Source organism: Equus asinus, chromosome 8 (assembly GCF_041296235.1).
Source record: "Equus asinus isolate D_3611 breed Donkey chromosome 8, EquAss-T2T_v2, whole genome shotgun sequence".
NCBI lineage: Eukaryota > Metazoa > Chordata > Mammalia > Perissodactyla > Equidae > Equus > Equus asinus.
The window spans coordinates 14,752,240-14,779,835 of NC_091797.1; the positions used below are offsets into that span (position 1 = coordinate 14,752,240).

At 40.8% G+C, this 27,596-nt stretch overlaps 1 protein-coding gene across 10 annotated transcripts in view; it reads left to right on the forward strand.

Annotated features, from left to right (window-relative positions):
* The window catches only part of PKHD1 (PKHD1 ciliary IPT domain containing fibrocystin/polyductin), a 416,955-nt gene that overhangs the window by 148,219 nt on the left and 241,140 nt on the right, over nt 1-27,596 (forward strand). For 9 of the 10 annotated variants that reach the window (XR_006532025.2, XM_044776842.2, XM_070514775.1 and 6 more), the window contains 5 exons: nt 17,957-18,167; nt 18,574-18,731; nt 21,064-21,255; nt 24,212-24,337; nt 27,129-27,259. Coding sequence is in view for 9 of the 10 variants with exons in the window: in XM_044776842.2 (XP_044632777.2) it covers nt 17,957-18,167; nt 18,574-18,731; nt 21,064-21,255; nt 24,212-24,337; nt 27,129-27,259 (818 nt within the window). In the remaining variant the exon portion in view is untranslated. The remainder of the gene's footprint in view (nt 1-17,956; nt 18,168-18,573; nt 18,732-21,063; nt 21,256-24,211; nt 24,338-27,128; nt 27,260-27,596) is intronic. The other variant, XM_044776843.2, reaches the window with a different exon arrangement.

Sequence of the window (27,596 nt, forward strand, 5' to 3'; positions counted from 1 at the left end):
GAAAGGATGGTAGCTAGTCCCATAAAGGAGTGTTGATGGGCAGACAAAACCATAGGTGTCCTCTAAGCTAGTTAAATGAAAATCGTAGGCTTTTGACTTCTAGTTCAGTGTCTGAGATCTCAAGGTGATTGAAACTGATACGTAGAAATATTCAAATATAGCACAATGTTTACTGTTGTATAGACTCAATGTGTGAAGTTGAAATCACTTGCTATTTAGGCTGTGTGTAGGCTGAATAAAACAGCTGTGTGAGATCAGGCAAACAAAAATGACCGTTAAGTACCTAGTACAGAGCTTAGAACCTAGAGGGGTCCCATCAAATAGAGGAAGAGGTAAAAAATATATGATTGAAAACTTTTACTCCGATAGGACATCCCATCCCAGTGTTACCCCAAATTTAAAAGCTCTGTCTCATGGTCTGATGGAATCTAAATTTCCTGTATACGCTGTGGTTTTTCTTCCTCCTTCTCGGAGATCTTGGGTTTCTTCTGTAGTGAAGAGGTTCTTTGCCTTCCCCTCGCACTTATCTCTACAAAATATTGCCTGGGATTTCATGGGGACCTTGGTCTGCTGTGGTGTGTAATTGGGCCACAGGGCCACACAATGGAAAGGTACAGTTTTAGCGATGTTTGAGAGACTCAAACATTTTAGACAGAAATCTGACTCAGTACAGACTTTATTTTCCTCTAAAAACTACTACTTTCATCTGTATTTTGATGGAGCTTTTTTTCCTGTCCTTTAACAACACCTTGGGCACCACAGCTTTCCAGTAGATTTTAGATAATAAAAAGGCCAGTCCTAATTTATCCAGTTTAAAACTTCAGTCTCCTACTCGTTTACTGTTCCCTTCCTCCCTGTCGAGGCTCCAGCCTGCGGCACTTAGAGGGGCAGGGGCCATGCAGCTCCTTCGCTCTTCTTCCCATCCTTCTCATTTTACATTCTCTCAGTGTTGGGGGCATCTAGAGAGGTGAGGCAAGAAGGTTAACAAGCTTTTTATTGAACGGTGCAGTTGTATCCTCTGCTGGGTGTTGCTGCCTCTCTGGATAATACTGGCTGACTGCTGATTCTCTCTCCGAAGATGCCTGCGTGAGGTTATTGGAGCCCTGTAGGAGACCTTCCCACTGCTTCCCAGTGTGGAAGCCGCCCCACCTCCACCCCGGGTGTGCAATCCCCTTGGCTTCCACCTTGGGGCCATTTTGGGTGGAGTACCAGAAAGTTGTCTCAAGCCCAGCTACCTTCCCCAGAATCTGCTTGATCCAGAGAAAGCTTACAAATCTTTCCACACCAAAGATGTTCCACTAACCACCCCTTTCTCTGCTCTGCTGTCTCTCTCTCATTCTCCTGTCCCCTGCTCAGATAAGCATGGGGAGCCCAAAAAATAGGCTGCATATGCAGACATCGAACCTGAGGAGAAGAAACCAGTTTCCCTTTGTTGCAGACCACTCTACGATTGGTACTTCTGAAACCCTTTTTCTTTGCTTAAGTGTAGAGAAGTACCCTCAGACCTCCTTCTCTGGAAAGGAGAGGAAAAGGCCATGGCCAGTTCACTCAGGTTGATGACTCACCCCCAGTCTCTGAGAATCCCTTTGAATCTCCTCTTTGTTGCTTGTATAGCCTGGGGTGGGGTCTGCCCAGGGATGGCTCAGATGGCAGAGTTAGATTAGCCTCCTTTTTTTTTTTTTTGAGGAAGATTAGCCCTGAGCTAACATCTGCCACCAATCCTCCTCCTCTCTCTCTCTCTCTCTCTTTTTTTTGCTGAGGAAGATTGGCCCTGGGCTAACATCCCTGCCCATCTTCCTCTCCTTAGATGTGAGATGCCAGCCACAGCATGGCTTGATGAGTGGTGCGTAGGTCCACACACAGGATCCAAACCGGTGAACCCCCGGCCACCGAAGCAGAACGTGTGAACTTAACCACTGTGCTCCTGGGCCAGCCCCTAGATTAGCCTCCTTTGAATAAGCCCCAAGGAAACATCTCCTCCCTAACTGTTCACTGCTCACTTACAATGAGGGGTGCTTCTCACCTCTTTGTCTCCCACTCAGTCCTCTTGGTTGGTTTGGGGGATCAGAAGTCCTGCTCACCAATTTGCTACCTATGTGAAAGGGTGCTCCAAAGAGATGCTGAGTTGACAGGGGGAGCAAATGTTGATTCTTTTGTTTTGTTTTTTGTGCGTGTGTTTTGCTGTGTTTTATTTTGATTTAGGGTTGGGAAGAAAGTAAGATTAAATTGAGGGGAGGAATGCAGGAAGAAGGATGAAGAAAATTTAAAACTTATTCATTGCTTTCTGTAATCTTAAATTCAAACAAGCTTTGGGGCCAGCTGGGTGGTGTAGTGGTTAAGTTTCATGTTCTGCTTCGGCGGCCCACGGTTCGCAGGTTCAGATCCTCAGCATGGACCTAGCACTGCTCGACAAGCCATGCTGTGGCAGCATCCCACATGACATAGAGGAAGATTGCCACAGATATTAGCTCAATGACAATTTTCCTCACCAAAAAAACCCAAACAAATTCAAACAAGCTTCAGTACAGCTTTGGGATTGTGGTCAGCTGGTATGTTGGGGCAGATCATAATTACGCAGTCAAGTTAACACTAGTGAGCATGGTTCTCATGTCCTGGGAACCCTCAGCATGGTTCGATGGCCACTGCCTGGACGGCTGGTTCCCCTTCAGAGCAGATGAGGATTGGTCCTTACTATACACCACTCAAAATATAACCAACACCACCAACAAAAAGTAAGGCAGAAATTTTCTCTGTTCTGTCAACTAATGCTTCCAAAAGTCCAAAATACAACCATTCTAGGCACAATGGCAGAAACGTATCTGGTGAAATCTTATTGATTTTTTAACTAAGTAACTTAGAATTTGAAATTGTTTAATCTGGACTAAAGTGACCTTGGAACAACCCATAAGAAAGGGTTCCTTAGATTAAGAGTATAAAGCACACTTTAAGGAACTTGTTGAAACATGTTAACGTGAACATGCTGTTTTTAAGGTCTTGAGGATTTTAGGTGTTTGCATGTAAATGTACACTGCTAATTAGAAATGAGTTCTCGCTATTCAACAACCCGAGGACAGCGGGAACTCCACTTAGAAACACATTGTAAGATACTTTAAGTTTCTATATATACCTGAAAGGGTTGCATCAGTCAGGTCATTTTTGGTTGCAAGTGACAGAAAACCCAATTCAAACAAAAAAATAAGAGCATTTAGTGCCTTGTGTAACTGAAAAACACTGGAGGCACACTGAGTCCAGGTGTTCCAATGAAGTCATTAGGACTTTGTTTCTCTGCAACTCTTGGTTCTGCTCTCCCCCGAGTTGGCTTCATTTTCAATCTAACTCTCCCCTCATGGAGGCAGAAATAGGTCCCCGTGACTCCAATGGCTATTTGACCCCTGAACGAATCCCAACATTCCCTCCATCAACATTTCACATCCCTTCTTCTGTTTTTTCCCCCTTAGCTTTTAACGCTAACATATTATATCCAGTTTATTTATTGTACTTATTCTAGTGTCTTTCCCAGTAGAATGTATACATCTTGGACAGAGATTTTCCTGTTTTTTTCATTTACAACATCCCCATGGCCTACAACAGTGCCTGGACTCATAGTAGGCTTTCAAGAAATATATCTTGTGTGAATAATTGAGGGAGAAGCTTGAGCAAACCTCAGGATTAACTTTGGCCCTGTTTGAGTCAAAATCCTGTCACTGAACCTGTTGCTATGACCAGGGAGGTGACATTTTTATTCGCCAGGATGGAGCTAGGGTGTGGACAACCACCCAGACTACATAGTCTGAGACTGAGGGAGAATGGTTTCTCAAAATTGATGTGTTTTCTAACCAGAATAAGACAAAGGGCAGGTAAAAGCAATAGCTTGTCTACTTTCTTAAGATATTTGACAATCTGGCATTTTTACTACTTTTACTAATTTGGAATTGCAAATTAATAAGATTTTACTGGACAGCCGACACCGATATATTTCAAACTTGTTTAGTTTGGCTAGAAAAAACCCCCCAATCACTTCACTAAGCTAAACCAAAGCCAAAAGTGATAGAAACACAATTTATAGAAAATTTAGAATTAAAAAATGCATAATAACATTGTGATATTTTCTAGATTTGATTATGTCTAGAAAGTGTTATTAAAAGGATGGAGTTGATTTTAAGATAATTTTTAGTTAGAGGACCCAGAACTGCATGAATCTTGATCTGGACTGGCCACTCTTGTATAAATATATACATGGTGGGCAATGGCCAGCAAAGGCATCAATACTGAGTACTAGGATTTGGCCCAAGCCAAACAGAGAATCCGTAGTAAGCAATGAGGTATCATCGACTAATTCTTCCTGACTAACCCATGAAGCGGTTAGACAACCAGCTTGCTTTCCTTCCTTACCCCTAACACCACACAAGACACTGGGGACTTTGCCACTTGACAGAAGGTAAGTCCAGCCTAGCCAGTCAGTCCAAGAAGAGAAGAGAGCAGTGTTGTCCCAATGCTCAGGGAGAGCGTGTCTGGTCCACCTACGCTAGATCTTTCTAGCTTAAGGGGCAGATTCACAGGAGCTGCCTCCTTGACCCTTTTCCCTATCTTTGTGAGGGGAGAGAGAGTAAAAATAAAGACCTCCCTTTGTGTGGCCTAGTGAATTTTCCATTACCTGGGATTGGGCCAAGTATATCCTAGGAATGACCAATCGATAGCAACATGCTTGCTCTTCGTGGGATCAAAGGGGGAGGGGCAGGAGAAGAGAGCTGTGGGTATCTCTTAGCTAATAAGAAAATTACTATTTGCTATCAAAAGCAGAGTCATTGGCATGTTATAAATACTAGTGCTGTAGTAGAATATTTAGACCACACAAAACATAAATTGGGGAGGCATTTCTCAAATTAGAACAACAGATTTTTTTAAACTGTGAACTACTTCCTTCTAAAATCCCAACTGTTGATAGAATGTAGCAAAAATACTACCTAAGGCCTTAGATTTTTTTATCTAAGCCCTTATAGTTCCAAAGTTTTTTCTGTATTTTCTTTTGACAGTGTTATTCAATGTATATATGTATCATATCATATTGGTTCTGTTTATCCAGAGATCCCTAATACGGTGACCTATTCATTCACTAATTTACATATATATATATATGAAGAGACTTATTATAAGGAATTGGCTAATGTGATTATGGAGCCTGAGACGTCCCAAGATCTGCAGTCGGCGAGCTGGAGACCCTGGAGAGCTGACGTGTAGTTCCCCTCCGAGTCGAAAGGCCTGAGAACTGCAGGGGCCAATGGTGTAAGTTACAGTGAAAAGCTAGCAGGCTTGAAACCCAAGAAGAGCTAATGTTTCAGTCCAAATCTGAAGCCCGGAAAAGACTAATGTCTCAGCTCAGCAGTCAGGCAGGAGCTTCCTCTTACTCAGCCTTTGTACTGTTTGAGTCTTCAATGGGTTAGATGAAGCCCACCCACATTAGGGAAAGCATTCTGCTTTCCTCAGTCTATGGATTCAAATGTTAATCTCACCCAGAAACACTTTCACACACACACCCTGAATAATGTTTGGCTAATAGTCTGGGTACCCGGTAGTCCACTCAAGCTGACACATACAATTAACCACCGCAGTCACTAAAGTGGATCCCATTTTCTATCACTGACTCTGTATCATACCTTGGACACATAATCCAAAAAGATAGGAAGCCTGTCTTGACGCAAAGCTTCCCAAGGGGGAATGACTAGCTCCAAGATTCATCTCTTCCTTTTAAGGTTTCTGTAGTTTACTTTCTCCTGCTAGGACATGAGGGTCTTTGCTGACATTCCGCGTCTTCTCCAGATGATCTTGCCCTTTCTCAGTCTTAGAGCACTCACTCACTCATCTTCCTCCAGGTGAATGTTAGGAGCTTGGGCTCTGGAAGTAGGCTGCTTGGGTCCAAATAGCATCTCTACCACTAACCAGCTGGTAGACCTTGAAAAGGTCAACTCCTCAGTGTTTCAGTGTGCATATCTATAAATTGGAGATGATTCTAAAGCATTTCTCATGGTGCTGTTATGGGGTTTAAATGAAATAAACATGTAAAGCACTTCACACACGGACGGGCATTGAGCAACTACTCAGTAAATGTTAGTTATTGTCACTATTTCTATTATATGCCTACAGTTTTGATTTGATGAAGCTGCTTCATTATTATTCTAAGAAGGCTGGGATGATGTTTATTGTTGTCCAGTAATCTGTCAGCCAGAAACCTAGTTGTCATGCTTGATACCCGCTTCTCTATCATTCCCACATTGTGTCCATCACTGAGTCTTGGTTTTAATTCTTGGATAACTCATGAGCCATTTACTGCTCTCTAACTCCGTGACAGTCACCTTAGCTCATGATGCCACCAACTTGTGCCTGGACTATTGTTTAAACTTTCTAGTTTATCTTCTAGTTGCCACTTTTGTCCCTCTGCAATTCATTCTTTACCCTGGAGCCAAGGTGATCTTTAAAAACACAGATTTGTTCATATCATGCCGCTGATCAAAACTCTTCAGTGTCTTCCCATTGTTCCTAGGATAAAGTCTAAAATTTCTAACGTGGTTATAATGCCCTGTCTGATGTAGGTCCCTGCCTATACCTCCTGCCGTGTTTTCTAAACCTCTCCTACCCATTCCCACCACAGTGCTCCAGTCTTGGTAGACTTTTAGTTTATTAAATGGTTAATATAGTCTAGATGTTACATTTTTTGCATTTTTGAGTACCAAAAGAAATTCAGCTTTATTAAGTGAATAGAATGCTACGTAGGCAGGGGCTTATGATTCTTTCCTTCAAAGAGAATTCTTCCATGTGTATCATCAAAGCAACACTATTAATAGTATTGCTTTCAGCCTGGTTATAGAGAAAGAGTATCATTGAATTGGGTATTATATTCAGTATTTGTTAAAATTGGATTTTACCTAGATCCTGGCACTTGATGGTTTTCAAAGCTGCTTGCCATTCTTTCCTCTCATTTAACTCACACCTCTGTGAAGTAGGAAAGACTGGGATTACTACTTTCATCTTACAGATGATGAAACTGGGGCCCAGAAGGGAGGCAACTAATATTCATTCCATCCTCTTCGGAGACTTCAGATGCATGTGGGCTTGCTTCTATTTTGTGTACACATGGCTGGTATTTACCTGTGGCAGAAAGACAAACAGAAGATACTCTTTCCAGGTTTCTGGAACAGTCATCTCAATTTTCATTTTTTCCTATTATTTTGGGATCCCAAGTGGAACTTTGTTTTTTATGGCTCCCTTTGTAACATTCTTGATGGGGCACAAAGAACCTGCTTCTTCCCCAGTTTGTTACTTACCTTTCAGTATTTTAATGGTGTTTTCCGATCTATCTCTATGATGACAAATCTACAGATTCCTTCCTTTATGATTTCTGCCTTTGTGTCATGTTTAGAAAACTCTTTCCTATATACAGACTCTATAAAAATTTACCTATTTGTTTCCTGGTACTCTTATTTATTTTATTTTACTTTTTCACATTAGTGTCTTGAATCCAGGGTCAGCAGTCTGAGGCCCATGGGCCAAATCTGGCCCATTGTCTGTTTTTGTAAACAAAATGTTATGGAAGCCCAGCCATGCCCATTTGCTTGTGTATTATTTCTGACTGCTTTGTGCTGCAATGGCAGAGTTGACTAGCTGCAAGGGAGACCACCTGGCCCGCAGACCCAAAACTATTTACTATCCAGCCCTCTACAGAAAAAGTTTGCTAACTCCTACTTTAATCCTTCTAGAATTTATTTTGATATAGTGTATAATTCAGATATATAATTTTTTTCAAATGGCTAGTTAATTTTCTCAACGTTATTTATTCAACAATGCAATTGTGGTAGGCTGAAAAATGGCTCCCAAATATGTTCATGGCCCGATTCCTGGAACCCATGAAGGATACCTTATTTGGCAAAAGGGATTTTGCAGAGGTGATTTAACTAAAGATTTTAAAGTGGCGAGAGTATCCTGGATAGTCCAGGTGGAAGCAATGTAATCACACTGGTCCCTGTCAGAGGGACAGAGGATTCCCAGGAGAAGGAGATGTAATGAAAGAACCAGAGAGAGGATGATGTGTTTGAAGATGAAAGACGGGCCACAGGCTCAACTCAAGGGATACAGATGGCCACTAGAAGCTGAAAAAGTCACAGAAATGAATTTTCCTCTCAGAGCCTCCAGCAGGAAGCAGCTTAGCCAACACCTCAATTTTACCTCAGTGAGACCACTTTCAAAATTCTAACATCCAGAACTGTAAGATAGTACATTTGTGTTAAGACACTAATTTTGTGGTAATTTGTTATAATTTGTTACAGTGGCAATAGGAAAGTAATATAGCAACATTTCTCTGGGAATTTTAAATGTTACCTTTATTATATACTAAATTATTATTTGATACAGATACAGATTAATGTCTTTTATAAAGAACTTTTTAGAACAAATGTAAAATCTGGCCACTATGTGAATAAACATACCAGTATAACTAATGCAAAGGACCAGTCAATGTCAGCGCATGTGCAGGGTGCTTGGGTTTATCCTGTGTTCCCAGTAAGAAAGAGATTCTTTTTTATTTTTATGAGTTTTCTCCTACCTTCTCCTCATTGGTAATCAAAGAAATGAGAATTAAAACAAAAGTGATTTTTTTCCTTAACAATCAAATTGGCCAATATTAAAAAAAGAAAAGTTGTAGAAAGTCTGAGGAACTGGCATTCATAAATACTGCTAGTGGGTGCCGAAGTATATGCAGTCTTTCTGAAAGACAATTGGGTAAGAATATCAAAAAGCTTAACACTAGGCATATGCCTTGATGTAGCAATACCACTTCTGGGAATTTCTACGAAGGCAATGATCATGAGTATGTATAAAAATTATGCTCAAGAATGTTCACATCTGCCTCGTTTATGAGAGCAAAATATTGGGAAAAAACTGGATGCGAAGAAATAGATTAGTATATAAAATACACATTTTTTAAATGAGATACTATGCCATCATGATGTTAAATAATATATAACTGAAAGCTGTTCCTACTATCTTACGTAAAGAGAATTTACAGAAATGGTATGAACAGAATTATAGCATTTTGTTTCTATATGAAATGTCAACATATGAACATAGGAAAAGAAGGACAGGAAAGACATATATTAATCTGTTGTATTAAGATTGTGGATGCTTTTGTTTTCTTTTGCTTCTCTATATTTTTATTTTAAACATTATACATTTATTGCTTTTCTAAAAAGAAATTGTTATTAAAAATTAGCCTTTTCTCTCCTCACTGTCACCTCCATTCCAAAGCATAAACCTTAGCAACGATTGTCAAAACAGTTATCTTTCTGGTCAGAAACACATCTGAATTTTTATGTATTTTTGGGGCAATAAATAGAAGTGGGTGTCAAAGACATGTTACAGAAGGCTTTAGCTCTGACCGAGTAGGTTCTGCACCTCTGACTAAAGGACTTTCCGCTACCATTCTGTAGGGCCAAAGAATGGCATTCATTGAATTGGCCTGAAACCCCCCCGGGAGCTAGGAACAGTGTTCCAGATGTTTCCACTTATCTTACAACACCCTATATCCTGAGTATTTTGAGCTTTGTCTTTTGATTTTTCTCAGTCACATTTGTAATCACAGTAGCAACAGTAAAGCTCAGACTGGTTGGAACAAAAGTTAGCCTTTCTTTTATACCTCTAGAAATGGCTTTCAATCAAAGTATGGCTCGTTGCACCAACCAAGTAACCTTAGTCTAAACCTTTGTGCCAAATGCATGGTAGACTTTTAACATTGGGAACAGACTTTGTGCTCAGTTCTCTCTGGTCGCAGTGTAGAAATGTTTGCTGATCAGCTGGGGATACAGCCAGCTGATGTGCACGTTTAGAGATTGTTCTGGCGTGCCTTCTCCTTCCTGCAGGCACATGTTCCCTGTGCAGTCAGTACCACCGGAGATGAACCAGTAATGATTCAGAAGGCTCACAGCGCACACACACAGTTGAGTTCATGAGGGATTCCCCCTCCAGGTTTTGTCTTCATCCAAGGGAGATATCACAGCAAGTGGTTCTCAAGGGCAGAGGGAAATGATATGTGAAAAATGCCCCCATTCCATCTCTTTGGTCTGCCAGATAGTCTTGTGTTCATGCTGATGTCACAGTCTTCTCTTCTAAAGTACAGTAAATTGGATTGCCTCCAATTCACCAGTAGTTTGAGTTCAAAGAATTCCCTTCTAAGTTGGTTGTTTAGAAATTGGAATACATTTGTCTCAAAGAAATGCTGGTAAACCTTATGGCTAAGGACCTAGGTGAGCTCTCAACAGTTTTTTTTACCTGAGTATCCTTTCTGTCTAATGCTAATGGGAGTATAGCAGCTGACCACTGTGTTTAAGAATAATTGTGTGGGACAGTAGGTCTGTTTCCAACGTGGGACACAAGGGGCACATCTCTCTCCATTTGGGCTCTACTATCTCATTCTTTTCTTGTTGAGTACTAGTAACAGAAGATGCTCTCAGTCTCGCTGCCCTGAGAATGGCTTCTCAGAGGTGACACAATGGCCTGGCACAATGTGGGTTCTGGGAGCAGAGGGAGCCAGCTTAGATGCAAGATGGTGTACTCAACAGGAGTCCATTACTTATCACCTCCTACTGTTGTTAGGGATAGTAGATGATCAGGGCCACGTGCTGGAGGGAGGGAGGGGGAAATGAGAAACAGTAGAAGGGCAGGGTTTTCTTTCCATCCCTTTCCTCTCAAAGCTCAGATCCTGCTACTATACACCTGCCTCATGCTGGTGGATGGATGAAATGAACAGTGGGCAACAGGGCTCAAATACAAGAAATGCTGAGGCGGGGAGGTGTGATCAGACCTTAAAAATAACAAAAAAGAGCAAGGAGATGAGGAGGAATGAGTCCTCAAACAGTTTCCTGGAGGAATAGGACTTTGTCTCCTCTGCATTATTTTGTTTAATTATGAATAAATGTGTATCTTCATCTTTTGGTTTTCTTCCTTCTTCTGCTCCTCTTAGGTTTCTCCTCATCTGCCAAACCTTCAGTTGACTATGTGCCCATGGGTTTGGTCTTGGGTATTCTTCGTTAATAACTATGTCCTTTCTCCCAAGTAACCACACCCACTCCCATGGATTAACCTCTATTTACATATTTCTTTATATATCTAGCCTCAGATGTCTCCTCTGAGCCCTAGACTCAAGTTTTCACTTGGATATTCTCTTTAACATCTAAAATGTAACTTGTCCAGGGGCTGGCCCGGTGGCGCAGCAGTTAAGTGTGCACGTTCCACTTTGGCAGCCCGGGGTTCGCCGTTCAAATACCAGGTGCGGACGTGGCACTGCTTGGCAAGCCATACTGTGGTAGGCGTCCCACATATAAAGTAGAGGAAGATGGGCATGGATGTTAGCTCAAGGCCGGTCTTCCTCAGCAAAAAGAGGAGGATTGGCAGATGTTAGCTCAGGGCTAGTCTTCCTCAAAGAAAAAAAAAATGTAACTTGTCTAAATGGTCATCTAAAGCTTTATATGTCTAAAACTGAATACCACTAGAATATAAACTACATGAGGGCAGGGGATTTTTGACTGTTTTCTCGCTACTGTATTCCCAAGACCTAGAACAGCACATGGCCCGTAGCACATAGTAGGTGCTCAATAAATACTTCTTGAATGTATTTATTATCTTCTTACCCTGTTTGGGTAAATGTCCCTGTTTATCTACCAACTTGCATCAGCTGTGGGCCAGTGAGGCATGAACATCTCTTTACTTTTAGAGCCAGTCACGCAGTCCTCTTGATTCTCCAAAAGATATCTCAAAGTTTTATACTTCTCTCCAGATCCACTGCCTATCTCTTATTCAAAACTCCAAAGCTTCTTGTCTGAACTATTACGTTAGCCTTTTACATACTGCAGGAGCGAGCTAGTGGTTAAGATTCAGTGCTATCACTCCTATGGCCAGGGTTCGTGTCACGATTAAGGAACCACACCATCCATCTGTCGGTTGTCACACTGTGGTGGCTGCATGTTGCTGTGATACTGAAAGCTCTGCCACTGGGATTCAAATACCATCAGGGTCACAGGAGCACCTGGCTGGTGCTCTGTGGTATTCAGCAGAGCTTCCAGACTAAGACAGACTAGGAAGAAGGACCTGACCACCCACTTCTTAAAAAATTGGTCATGAAACCCCTGTGAATATCAATGGAGCATTGTCTGATAGAGTACAGGGCGATGAAAGGATGGTGCAAAAAGGGACAGAATTTCCCTCTGCTGTACACAGGGGCACTAGGAGAATCCATGACACTAGCAACAACAAAAATACTGCAGTAGCCTTCCATATAGTCTTCTTACTTTCATTCACTTTACTGCGATCTGTTCTTCGTACAACACCCAGGGTTTTGATATAACTATTCTGAATAAGATTCAAGGCCTTTAAAACAGGCCAGCAAGGTCCCACATCATTTTGCCCAGTCACACCATTCCATCTCATTCATCTTGCTCCAGAATCTCTGATCTCCATTTAGTTCCTAGAACGTGTCAAGCTCACTCTTTCCCCACTGGCTGCCTCTTGCTCATCTCAGGACTTGACCCAGATTTTTCTCTCATCTTCCCCAATGTGCAGTAAGTGCATTTTCTCCCTTAGGATTCTCTCCCCTCTGTGTGACACGTGTACTTACAGGCGTAAACTATTGCTAGTCTCACAACAGTATGCTTTCTTAGTTACCATTCCAAATATTCCTTTGGTGGTTTCCAAATCTCTTTTGGGGTAAACTCTAAGTTCTTTGGGAGGACCTGCGAGGCCCTTTCTAAGTGGGTCCCTCTCACCTTTTCAGCTGCAGTTTCACTGACTCATCAGGTCCCGGCCCTTCGGTATCCCTGCATTCTGGCCATGCCACGTGTATAGCAGTTACTTGAATATGTCATGTTGTCCCACACCGTTGTATATGCTGTTGCTTTTGCCTAGAGCACTCTGCCCATTTGGTCATCTGGCCCACTGTGGCTTATCCCTCAAGACCCAACTCAGTTGTCACCTCTCAGAAACAGCCCCTCCCTCCGTGAGAGTGAGGTGCTCCGTGTCTGATCACTGGCAGACCCTGGATATCCTTCTGTCTTAACACTTAATAGGGTGCATTTATGATTTTTGTTTGTCCATTTCCTGTACTCATCATGGACCCTGGAGGACAGGGACTATGTTCCCTTTATGTCTGTGCTTCCAATGCTTGAGAAATGTTCATGTACACAGAAGAAAAGATAGCATTCATGGTTTTGCTATGGATAAGGGTGAAGCTGCGTGCAGAAATAAGGGGGAAATAAATTGTATATATTTGAGAAAAATATTTATAGTTCTTTTCTGAGTTCTTTATATTTCTATTCTGATGTGAACGTTATTTTAATGAAATGATTCCTTCCTTCCTTTCTCTCTCTTTCTTTCTACTGATTTGGAAAGGTCTTGGCAGTTATTCACTTGGAATAAAGATTCAAGTCCTACAAAATAAACAGAGGACAATTAGTGATTTTAAAGTGTGTTAACCCACAAAGATTATTTTCTTTCTCTCCATGCCCATTTGGCAAGATGGTTCTCTGGGACTGTGTAATTATGGATGAATGGCGCTGAAATGCTTGAACAATAATTTGTAGGAAATACAATTATGGTAGAAGTCATTAGTGGGAGTAAATGAATAGTTTGTTGGTTAACAGGTCAATGTTGAAAGCCCAAAGTGGTTAAACATTGTATTAAATTACAAGTTAAGAGCATAGCCCTTTTTCATTTAAGCGCATTCATAAATTATTGAGCTTTTTAAACTGTATTTTTACATGTTTTTTGATTCATGGCATAGAAAGGAAGGGAGCTGCCCAACCTGGGTTTCTTAAGAGTTCTGTGAAGTGAAGTGTGTGCAATGGTTTCTTCATCAGAGAAGTCGGTCGCTCCATGTTCTGTGGCATTAAGTAATATTTATAAAGTAAAGAATATAACTTTTTGACTATCAAAGCTAATTGGATATAGTCAATATATAATTATTTCCAGAAGCCAGGAATTTCATTATGTGTCCACTTCTTTGGTTCTGAATTCAGAAGACCCCGTTTCAGAACTTACTGCTGACATTTTACTACTGTGCAATATTGTCCTTGTAGTATCTTAGCTTCCTAATTTGTACAATTTGTTAAAAGACAAAGAGAAACCCAACAGAAAACATACAATTCTTTCTTCAGAGTAAAACTATTTACCATAGGTTGGGTTTATTCTAACTTCTTAATAAAGTTTTATGTTGTTTTTACTGCTTTTTATATATTGAATGTTATATATTCATTTAGGTATATATCTGATGGGTGCTTACAAGTAGTTGTCCAGAAGAAAATATCCAAAATAGTTAATTTAAATCCTTATGAACTGAATGCTAATTGTGAGCCTTGGACTGTGTTAGGAATTCTGACGTATGTGAAGGAAGCATAAGACAGCGGCCCTGTGTTCAAGGTGCTGACTGTTGACGAGGGGAGATAAGACGTATGCCCTGTAATAATTACAGAATCACTTAGTACTGAACTATATGCTGCGGACTATAGGTTTTACCTCACATCTTCCCAGGCCTCCCTGAACCTGCTCAGCCTATGGATATTTCAGTAGCGATAACAAAAATTTTACAGCCCACTTCCTGCAACTCCCGCACAACCTCCAACTCTTTCCAGCATTCCTGTCTGCTTGTTATAGGTGTTCTCATGACACACTTCATTTGAGTTCATCAACCAGTCTATCTGCCGCAGTCACCATGAGGCTTCTGTCATGCACTTTTCCTCCTATGTTGGTTTTCTTGGTCATTGTACCCTGCCACCCCTGCTCATGGTACCTGCCATGAGAATACCAACACATGGATGCCAAGGGTTTAGACTTCCATTGCTGCCCAGGGGGTCAAACTCCTAGGTGTGGGAGTGTGCTGTGTTCCATGATGAAGTGTGGTGACTGCCTCTCTCTGCCACTTGGAGTCCTATCTGAACATCTGGATGCCAGAACTTTGGGGTGCTTGTTTCTTCATGTCTTGGTCATGATTTTTCTCATTCAGTACATATTTATTGAACACCTATTATATACCAGACATTGATAGGCATTGGTACTATGATGGTGAGCAAATATAGGTATAATTCCTGCTGTCATGTTTAATAGGGAGAGAGAGAATGACAGTAACAGAGTGTGCAGTGTGTTAAGCACTAGTAAGGAGAGGGACATAGTAATGCAACAGATTATGATACAGGTTTGACCTAGTTAGGAGTTCTCAGAGGCTTTTCTGAGGAATCAAATGGAACATCATTCTGAAGAATGAGGCAGAGTGAGTAGATGAGAGAATCCCAGGCAGGGGAGCATCAGGTACAAAAGCCATCTGGAGAGTTCCTTCAGGTTCTTTCCTCAGGTTCAGTCACGGGTCCATGTGGTCAGGAGAGAGGACTCATATTGGAGACAGACCCCATGCCACCTCCATCATCCTCTTTTTCTCCCATCTGCTCCTTTGTGTAGGCTTATTCTCCTATGCAAAGCATCTCAAACAACTGGCCCGCAAACTAGCCAGGCACGCTTGGGCATGCCTAAGACCCAGATGTACACAGACCTTTAGCTCAGGTAAAAATCCCATATCACTACAAGATGGATGGGAGGGGGTGGACATCAGCATGGGCTGAAGTGCTTCCTGAAATCCAGCGGAAGAGGTGGAGCTCAAGCTGCGTTTTGGAAGAATAGTTGAGGGGAAGAAGGCCCAGCACACAGATGGCAGGGACAGAATGGGCAAAGGGATAGACGTAGGAATGATCCTGTTAAAAGACAAGAGACAAAGAGACTGGGCTTCCTGGGATGGAGAGTTTATTAAGGATTCCGAGACCATAAAGTAGAGTCAGATAATGGAGTGTCTTGAAAGTCAGGAAGGGAATTTGTTTCTGACTACGGTAGGAAGATACTGCAGGTTAATGAAAAAGAAGGGATGTAATTAAAATAACATAGCAAAGTTTAAAAGAAAGAACAACGCAGAATGGTCAGAAGAATAAAATCTGTTTGCAGGGGGTCTAGCTCAAGTGATGATTAAAATTATTTTGACGTTCTTGGGTTTGAGATGGTAATAACTCATCCGATTGTCAATATCTACTATGTTGCTAGAAATATGAGGCTGGCCCTCATGAAACAGCGAAGCTTGATGTTTTACTCATACACACAGAGGTGTTATTTTTGCAAGGAAATGAATAAATTATGAGATAATTTTACTGCTTTCTAGAGGCTCTGTCAACATTTGAAAGGACATAAGATTAGGTTAACAGTTAAAAACTCACTCCAAAGATTCTCTGTGATTTTTTTCGTTCATTCAGGCTTGACTGTTATGTGTAAGAATGTTTAGTTGAGAAATTTCTTTGTTGTCCCTACTCTTGGTTCTGCCACATGTAGCTTGCATGTTGGTAGTACATAGTAGGTGTTTGTTGCATATTGATTGAGAATTGTGAATAATTGATCACAGAATTTAATAGCATTTTGTCTTTTGTAAAGATTTTCTATGCTTCATAGAGGTTTTCTCCGTGTAGACATTCAAGAAGGGATCATAGAAATTCACATATATATGCATGTACATATAAATAGACTTTATTTCATTTTTTTGTTCCCGAAGGTTAAAACGTACAGATAAGGAATAAAATTAAAATTATTTTCTTTTGGCATGATTTATGTCTTAATTTTCACCTGCCCTATAATTAGAAATTTTGAACTTTGTAAATTTTTTTAAGATAAAATTATTGCCCAAGTAAACTTCAGAAATTACATCATTAACCCAGAGACCTTTCTAAGCCTGGAACAACATTATTGGTACAAGTGCCCGCACACACAGAGACAAATAAATAAAGAGGGAAGTTTAAAATAATTTGAAAATGATTTATTGTCGGCCACCTCTGCAGTTAGACATTCGAGTATTATTACTCTACTTCAGCCCAACAAGGGAGGACAGTAAGTGGCTGTGGGCTAAAGGTAAATTATGATCTATTGCAAAAGAGGAAGGAAATGTACTGAGGAAAGAAGAAGGAGTTGGGAGTAAGCCATGTGTTTTCTGAAGTATTGCTTCAGATAATGGCTTGAAAAAAATCTTTGCCTTGACTCTTGCTGGAAAAGCCAGAGTAAACTGTGAGACCATCTACCTTCTTGAATCTTTGACAGTTAAGGGGTAATGTACTATATGGGGAAGATGAGATGGATGCACTGGAGCCTAATACGAACCAAGATATCTAAACCCTTCTTTAACTTTGCTTAGCAGTCCTGACTTGAATACACCCAATTTTAGAGTTTAAAGGGATCATTTAATACACCAAGATTTAGCACAATGAATCAGGGAAAATTTTGATTTTGGACTCTACTAACCCTATATGTAAAGTGAGTTGAAGTCTTCAGATTAGAAATTTGTTATGGACTTCTGTATCAGAAAGTCTAATAGCCATTTGTTTATATTTGAAATAAGAAAGAAGTGACAAAATTTGATCCTCAAAGTACAGTGTGATACAGGGAAGGAAGAGAAAAGACTAAAATATATTGAAGATCTATCATGTGGCGAGGTCCAAGCTAGATGTTTCATAAATATTATCTCATTTAATCCTCCTAAAGCTCTATGGGGAAAGGCCTTGCTACTTGTGCTTTGTAATAGAGGAAACTGAAGCCTACTCTTGAATATATCACCCAAAAGAATATGGTTAGAATATGACAAAACTGATTCAATTGTGAGCTTCGTCTGACTCCAATTCCAGTGTTTTTCATGTTACGCCATGTTCAATCCTGCGTTATTTGCACCATATGACAGATGAGAAAACTAACATCCAAAAGAGTGAAGGCATTGGAGGCATTGGTGCTTATCAAGCCTGAAGCTTGCTTTCCCAGATTCTTCTTTCACGGAATTCTTTGGCTAAATAATATCACCTTTATTACTAACTACTGAAATGTCTAAAGGCAAGCTTCCCTTGGACTGCTTTAGGTTTGCTACCAGAAGTAATGGTCACCCATCTTCGAGCAGCTGCCTATGCCCGGGACACAGTGTTGGCTCTGGAAGATGCTGTGGATTGGCACCCTGGGGATGAAGTTGTCATCATCAGTGGAATAGGTGTCGCAGGTGCCAAACCCATGGAAGAGATTGTCATTGTGGAAACTGTGCACAATGCAGACCTCCATCTGAGGTCACCCTTGAGGTACTGTATGTCAGCTTGGCTCCGTTTAGATGGAAGAAGATGAGGTCTTGACTGCATTGGTGTCTGTACAGTTGTTTGTCTTTCAATGACTTATTTTCACATTAAGTAATGTCAGACATGCTGACAAGAAAATAACGAGGCATGAAATATTTTGAAGATTTAGCTTTCTTAAATAGGCTTTTTTTGTAAGGCTCTATAACTTCCATCTTACAGTATGTGGTCAGTGCAATAGTCTGCATTGTTCTTAATTTTCACATCCTTGTGCCCATAGTCTGCTCTTCTGTATCTGAGGTTATAAAGGAATAGGCCCCCAAATGGTGAATTACGCCAGTCTGGTGGCTCGCTATTCCCAATAAGATTCAGAGTGATATCTTCAGATGTATCTTTTTCTTTTTCTGTTTTTCAGATATTCTCACAACTTCACTGAGAATTGGGTGGCTGGAGAGCACCATATTTTAAAGGTCATGGTGGTCCTGCTCAGCAGGAATATTACCATACGAGGAAATCTCACTAATGAGAGGATGAAGCTCCTTGCGTCATGCCAGGAGGCCAGTGCTTCAGAAGGTAGACAAATGTTTTGTTCGGAAGTCCAATGAGTAAAAAAGAACATTCTTACTGTCAAATGATACGTGGTTTTGTAGACTTATTTCAAAAGACAAAAACCCTTAATCTTTGCATGTCCATAATACTCCATATTTTCAGAATGCTCTTGATAAATTGTCATTTCATCTCCTGCCCTCAAGAGCCTTGTGAAAGAGATAGACAATAGTATCCACTTGAGAAATTAATTATTTCTCTGGGGAAAAAAAATTCCTGTTAAATAATTAAATCTAGAGAGTTGAATTAAATTTCCACGTTAGAGGTTATAAAGAAGACTTAACTCGAATTCCAAGCCCCTTCTAAAATTCTCAGGAAAGCTGTTTAATGTCGGCATCACCAACACAGGCAGCACATTCTTACTGACTAGTAGGGCTCTTGCCTCCTCCCCAACCCCCACTTTTGGAGTTTGTTGTCTGAGTGAACCACCACATACTTTAAGTAAGTGGTTGAAAAAGTCAATTTATCTTCTAGAAGAATAACAGGCACTGACTCACACTGATGTGCCTATTAAACATCTATTTCAGGGATGGTTAGTTTAGTAGGTTATGTTTTGGTTTCCCAGGCTGTAGATTATGAGGCTTTCACATGTTGTGAAGACATCATTTGTCAACTTTGGTCCAGGACGGTGTGGGTGTCAAGGATGACTCCCAGGCATGAGCTCTGGATGGATGATGAGGCTATTTATTGAGATGGGAAGAGGAACAGGTTTTGGAGTGGGAAGTGGAGATCCTGAGCTTAATTTTGTACATGTTGAGACTGAGATGCCAGGCCAGCATCTGAGTAGAGATGTCTGGTAGTGTCTGGAGCCTGGAAGAAGTGTCAAGGCCGGAGTTAAAGATTTGAGTCATGTCTACATAGATTCATGGGGGTATAATGTTGGGATATGGTTGGATGAGAGAGACCTTGTCCCCACCCCCACCACCCCAGTCATCTAGCTCACAAATATGTCATTCTGAAAAATATTTTGATACAGTGGGTTCGAATCCAGTTACTACCAACTTTAACAACTCTGCTGAAATGAGATCTTCATTCTATTCAAACTCTTCTGGTAATTCTCATACAGGTATTCTGAGATCATATTGTACGAAACATTGCATTTGATCATGCTGCAAGTAAGATCACGCTTCTAGGTTCAGGCCATTATAAATCTGTGAGCTCCTAATGGAAAAAAATCCCTGATTTCACCACAACTCTTAAATGTTATTATAAAATTCTCAAAAAACCCCCAAATTCATAGCCTTTCTTTAAAAAAATAATATGTCATTCACCCCTTCTTTGTGTGGTGCCGAAGTGTGGGAATGAGGTAGCCAAATACAATAAGACAGAGGCCCGGCCACTCAAAAATATTATGGATCACTGGCATAAATAATCAAAATTATGAGAAAGCATACAAATATAAAACACCTCTTCATTTACCCCTTATATATTTATTCTCTGAATATTTGCAAATGACTGGACTCTGAAATTTATTGTTGGTTATTTACTGTGGAATGATACATCATTTTGTGTTAGTGGCACTTCTTTGGTTTATTAACATGGATAAGAAAGAATTAATTCAGGAGATAATTTCTTCTCCATTCTGAGGTTAGTTTACACCACCAAATGCCATGTGTCAACAGAAAGTGTCTGTTTTGGTTTCCCAGGCTGTAGATTATGAGGCTTTCACATGTTGTGAAGTCACAACTCTCTGTAGCTATAGGAGTTGTGTGCATTATGTTCATGCAGTTTTCTATCCTTGCTGTGGGTACGGCTGGGAAGGAGGTGTTGGTGGGGGCTGCTCAGTGACTTCTCTGGAGCCTTTTGCCATTTCTGCAGTGGCATTATTGCTGACTTCCTAACCCATAAAGCAGCAAAGCAAAGGGGAAGCCCCATTGGACAGCTTAAGTCTGAAGAGCGCTGTGTTTACATTCAGGGCTCCCGTCTCTTCCCTATAATTATTAACCGCGAGAAGGTCGTTTTGTTGCACGCTGCCTCCGGGGGATCTTTTGGATTGAAATAAGCATCTATTTAGGTTGGGTTTGTGGGGTATAGTCAGCCTTTTTGTGATGGTAATTAAGGTGATTGATTTGGGGGCTTCTGGAAATAGTAGAATGAAGGCAACTTTGTGTCCTAGTTATCAGATGTTTTAATTAATAATCCAAAGAGGAGAATCAAAGTAAAAGGGAAGTAAGATTATTAAATGAAATAAACAATAAGGGTTTGTCATTTGTGTGAACAGTGCCTTTCAAACTGGGAGATTTGTCTAGAAGCATGTTACACGTGCTTCAGGTCCCCCTGAGTTCGTTCTGTATTTCAGGTAATTTGCAGAATTGTTTATATTCCAAGAGTGAGAAGATGCTGGGATCCAGAGATCTGGGGGCCAGGCTCATCGTCCAGTCCTTACCGGGGGAGCCCAGCCGAGTCCAGCTGAAGGGTGTGCTCTTCCGGGAGTTGGGGCAAGCCTTCCGTAAGCATCTGAGCTCGCTGACTCTGGCGGGAGCCATGAGAGGTAAGTGGGTCCAGGCCTATGGCTTCTCAGTTTTCTTTCTTCTTCCATGTTCAAGGCACTACGTGTAGGGAATTGTGCTAGGTGATTATGTAGGACATGGGGGTTCAGAGATGGGTAATTATACTCTAGATTAGTGGTTCTCAAACTTCAGTATGCTTAAAAAGTCGCTTGGGGAGCTTATTAAATTCAGAGTTATAGACCCTGCCCTGACAAATTCTAGTCTAAGGTAGGCCTAGGTGTCTGAATTTTTAACAAGCAAACTTCATGATTCTGGAGCAAGTAGTCTGAAGAGCACACTTCGAGAAACGTCACTATAGGTACAACAAATGTGGATGGAACCACACAAATCCACGTTTTGATTCCTGCCTCTACCATTTACTAGCTTTGTGACTACAGGCAAATTGACAGTGAATAGTACACAGCAATGCCATGGGAGTCCAGGCACAGCGGAGAGCACTTCTATGTGAAGTTGTCCTAACTCAGAGGAATCTTCCGTCTGGGAAAATGGGGGAGAATGGGCTGAGAACTAGACACTTTTCCTGGCAACACGGACTAGGCAGAGTGTGCGGATCTTGGCCAGAGCTGAAGAGATAGGATGGGAGTAGGAAACATCTAGTGCAGGTGGGAACAACTAACTAAAAAACAAGATCAGAACCAGAAATGAACATGATCAGATGTGCTGTAAAGGTTCTGAAAGCAAAGCTGGAGAGACACAGAAGCATCCAGGCAAAGATCCAGTACCAGAGGCTGACATGCGGAGAGTCAGAGAATTGGGGTCCAGGTGCTAGGTAATGAGGACAGCAGCTCCATTTGTCAGTCATCCTCTCCGTCCCTCCACAACTCCAACACCCATACAGTCAAGCTTTGCCTTCCTAGAAAGGGGTGGAGCTCCAGGGGTGATGCCTGACAAAGGATATCAGGGTGCACTTGGTTCAGGTGGGCATGAGAGATGCTAGGATTTCAACAGGTAATGGCAGAGTAATCCTGAGGTCATTGAGAGCAGGATCCTGGCTCGCCAGCTGCAGCATCTTTTTCTCATTTCAAATCATTTGCATGCCAAGGATGTCTATTTATCCCAATTTTCCACATCTCTTCTCCATTATTTATTTTTGACATTCATTTAGGAGGATGGTTCCTAACACGGCTCCTTGCCTGGTGTATTGGGATGATTATACCTTTGTGCCTTTGGGCTCCTGATGCCTATAGTGCTGCATAGTATTTGATGTGGGGGCCAGCTCCAGTATAAGTGAGGGCAGCAGTCACATATAATTTTCCATTGAACATAATCAAAATCCACTTTGCTCAAAACTTGCTTAATCTGCCTCCTGCAATCTCTGCTTTAGAGTAGCTGCACTTTTATCTATTTTTATGTATTTTTATATGCAAAATGATTCAGTGCTTAAAAAAAAGTTTGAAAACCACTAAATTAACACATTATTTCCTGTAGGTGTCTGTTAAAACGCAAATGTGTTTCTTGGGAGGGGGTAACACATTAACCCAGAGGTTAGAAACTTCTGGCATGCTTGCCAAAGAATCTTTTATTGTTTCATGCCCTGAAGGCCCTTGTACCCTGTGTGGCCAATTGCCTGCAGCCACAGGAGTTGAGGGATGTTGGAAGCTTTGGTACTTTTAAAGATTTACCAATCCCTGAACTCAACTCATAATAGCTCTATGAACACGTTAACACTTACTGATTGCTCAGATGGCAGGCATATACTGACAGAGTGATGTGATGCAGATCTGAAGTCAGGAAAAGTCTTCAGTAGGCAAAATTTCCTCCGGAAGTAGATATGGATGGGTTAATTTATTGGGGTGGATCCTTGGTGAGTAATATGAGCACACCCATTACTAAGGGGGCTAAGATCAAGGCGAATGTGGAGTCCCAGTATCTATGATGACATTATAGTTGAGAATTTTCTGGATAGTCCAAATTTCAGTCAAATTATTCCACAAACCAAAGCAATTTTTCCTGTACTCCAAACGTTTGACAACCATACAATATCTCTCATTACCTAGAGATAACACAAATCTCCTGTTTCAGGATTTATCATTTGATTATCCACATAATAAATTTTAATTATTTTAGTGTAAGTTTCTTACACTTGTGAAGTGCAGAATTTACTTAGTTTTCTTCATCTTTATATCTCCTGCACAGTGCACAATTCCTGAAATGTATAGTTGATACTCAGTAAATATTTATTCACTGACTGATCCAGTCCACATAACTTGATTTCCGGGGTCATAAAATATGCCTCTGGAACCGGCGCAATGATTTTTCTAAATGTCAGTTCCTTTTAGCAGAGTGTACTTAGTAGAAAGAGTACTTAATAGTAGAGGGTACATCCCTTTAGTTTCATAAACCCGCCATTTTAAAAAATAAGAGTTATGATCCTCAGGTCAGCGTCTGACTTTGCTTACAATTTGGAATAAGAATGTCTGGCTGGCTTGGGCCAAGAATATTATTGCCTGGCAAGTTAAAAGTATTGTTTCACAACTCAAGAAATAATGACTACATCTCCTCATGCAAGATGTAATTTTCAAAGGTCAGGTTTGGTCCCTAAGCAGTTCTCTTCTCATTGTCCTTAACTTCTGTCTAGCTGCTGACTGCCATGTTGTGATGAGAGTTGACACTAGCGATAGCGGCCAATTGGAGATCTTGACAGCCATGCATTCTTCTGTGGTTTGGCCATACTGTCTCTTTCCTCAGGTGGTTTCCTTTTCTAGCACTTGACCCTTGGATTCCGCCCTGCTTATCTTTGGTATCTTTGAGGCGCATTGGTCTGAGTTGCCCATTTTCTTGATTTGGTTTCTGCTTCCCGCTCTTAATTTCCTGAGTTTCATTGTAGTGTGGGGAAATGTTCTTAGTTATATTAGAGCTTGCTTTGGAGATGATCAACAGCGTCTGAAGAGCCTTCGAGACTCACTTCAAGGTTTTACCTCACTCTCTCCTATTCAGATTCCTACCTACAGGGTTGCACAGTGTGGGGCTCCTTCAGTCGAGGCCTCAGCATGTCCAGGACCTTGGGCCTGAAGGTGACCAGTAACGTGTTCTATAATATTTTAGGCCATGCACTGTTAGTGGGTAAGTGACGAGCTTGTTTAATTTTTCCATTCTTGAGTAGGATACATAGTTTTTAAAAAGGAATTGTCTCAAAATTTGAATTCCCAATGTATGAAAACCTTAGCCTCTGTTCATTAGGAATAGGCCATAGTTAAAAATTCTGCATTTAAATTTAGTCATCACTGATTAGCTTACCAAACTTTACCGGCAAGAAATTGATCTTTGAAGGGTGACATTTGAGTTCAGGTTAAATACATATACAATGAGAGGTTTTGAAATTTATGGTCAGCAATTTTCACAGTAATTCAAAGGCACATAAGTATGTCTTTGTACAGTCTCACAGATTGTCAAACCTGGGTATTTGCTAAGTAGTTAAAAATCTTGAGTTCTGTTCTTAGCTGCTCCTGTGGCTTGCTGAAGAAGTCCATGTTTCAGAATCTTCTAATTGGTCACCTGTTATTTACTTCTGTCTTCTAAATTTCATTCCTCTTGTAGAACCCAGAATTATCCTTAAAAATCTCAAATTTCATCGTATCACTCCTTTTCTTAAAACTCCTTAAAAGTTTCTTGTTGTTCTTCGAATACAAATTTCTTAACCTGACTTAAAAGACTCCTTCAGAGATTTTGCCTTTATTAACCTTTGTAAACTTGTCTTGCTCTGTCTCCCTTTGCACTCTAGCTATACTGACTTATTTAATTTTAATTCTTTCAAAAGACTACACTTTCTCCTGCCTCAGGACCTTTGCACAATCTCTTGGCCTCTATCCAAACCACTCACTCTTCCCCCATAAGATTCTCTCCCCCACACTCCCAAGTCAACTTCATCTGTTAAACTTTTTTAGCACCAATTATTATTCATTGCTTTAAAGTTATATATGATGTTTCTGATCATCTGATTAATGTCTGTTTTTACCACCAGATTTTGTGTGAACACTGTTTCCTTAGCGTTTAGTGTATTAACTAGTGCACTGTAGGTATATTTGTTGAAAGAAATGAATGAATTAATGAACACAGGCTCTTTGGTTATATCAGAATAGAAAAGCAAGTCAGAGATTTTCACTGAAAGTAAGACTATAACTGTATTTGTTAAAGGTGTTTTGTATTTCAATTAATTCTGTGACATTGTCAGTGGGTAAATGTACGTGTTCCTCTAAGAACGATCTGTTGAGATAAAAACTATAAAGGTTCTAGTGCTGAGAGGGAATCTGTTTAGTGAGAAAATACAGATCATATGAACTTGCTTTAAAACAAACTCCAGGGGCCAGCCCCGTGGCCGAGTGGTTAAGTTCGCGGACTCCGCTTCTACGGCCCAGGGTTTTGCCGGTTCGGATCTTGGACGCGGACATGGCACCGCTCATCAAGCCATGCTGGGGCAGCGTCCCACATGCCACAACTAGAAGGACCTACACCTAGGATATACAACTATGTACTGGGGGGCTTTGGGGAGAAGGAAAGAAAAGATTGACAACACATGTTAGCTCAGGTGCCAATCCTTATTAAAAAATAAAAAATGAGCTCCAGCTTCAGAAGGCAAAGAGCTAAGGACGATAGACGTGATCAGGTGTGGGAGAATCTTTCGCTCAGAAAAGGACAGCTGAGAGCAGTCAAACTAACAGATGGAGGAGTGACTTTGTTTATTCCTACTTTGTGTAAGGGAAAAGTTTGCTGAAAGCTGCCGCGGAAATTCAGGAAGGTACTCAAACAATATTAATTTAGCAGATGACAATTATATAGAATAGCCTTTAACAAGGCAAAGAAGAAAATCTGTAGGAGGAATTTAGCCTTTAGTGCTTGGATTTTGTGAATGGGAGGTTCTTGACGTCTATTGTATTGCAGGTGAGGGAATTGGAGCATTTGTTTATGAGTGCATTATAAAGTACTCGATTTCATGCAAAATGAGTTTGCAAACCCAGACTCATGAAATGACATGGGAGCCCAGATACCTGGAGATCCAGACATGAGGGATCTGTGGGGCTGCTGTCTTTTGATGCCCCCTAAGTGTCTCATCTCTCTCCTAAGCGTGGCTCATGCTCTTATATTTTCTTCTATTCCAATTCTATTTCTTCTATTCTATTCTAAACCTCAGTGGTTTGGGCGTGAGGGTCCTAGGCACTGTCTGGCCTGTTCCTTCAGGGCATTCTAGGTCTTCCAGGGGCAGAAGGGGGCATGCAGATAGCTGGTGGCCAATGTGAACAGCTGGGGATGGGGCTGGAGCTGACACAAGGCTGTGTGGCATTTGATTATGGAGACAGTCACTTAGACTCTTCCTGAGAAGTAAAACAGGAGATCTATTTCTTTGTTCTTTTTTTCTATCTAAAATGAACTTCTGATCCGTGATACTCTAGAACTAAAAAGTCCATATAATCTGTATCTCCTTGTCTGGTTCATAGATAAAAGCACAAAAACAAAACCCAAACCAGCCACGCCCAAAACAAGAAATAGTGTTACAGTGTCCTTCATTTTCCTGGGTGACATGAAATGTGCATGATCTCTTGTTCTCTCAGGTACATACATGGAGGTAAGATACATCCTGTGGGAAGCTATGCCAATAAGAAAAAATGGTCAATATGTAAATTGGTTTTAAATCTATTACAATCCATTTAAGTTGTCATGTATGGTATAGACAGGCCTGATGGCAGAATGTTAGATATCTCAGATTTGTTGAACATACTAAATATTTTATACATATACATACACATATGTGCATTATGTGAAATGTAATGTGTATTAGCAGAAATAAGAGTGTTGAATTGTATAAATTTTAACTATGTTTGTAAATCATCTCGGTTTGATGTATCTTTTCTTCAATTAGATGGGTCAGAACAGGGAAGTATAATAAGAAACAATGTGATCATCCGTGTTTCCGGTGCTGAGGGACTCTCCAGTCCGGAAGTGCTGACACCATCTGGCATCTACATCCGCAACCCCACCAATGTTGTGGAGGTAAGGTCTGCAGCTCTGCCAGGGAGGTCAGAGTTGAGAGGGCATAATGTCCACTCCGGAAGTTGTTTGGAGTGGCGGCCTCAGTGGTGTGGTATAAAATATTTACCTGGTGCTCATTACCTGGTGCTGGTATCGAGAAACTGCTTTATGATTTCTATGTTAAACTAGTGCTTTAGGATAAATGTAATCATTTCTCTCAGAATTCCTGTGAAAACTCTTTGAGGCAATATCTATATGGAGCAAAACAAAGCAGATATTGATTATTTTCTGGTCATTTAGATTAATGCAAACTAAAATATCTTCCTGAGCTGTCCACTGTGGTTGCTTATTTTTGTCT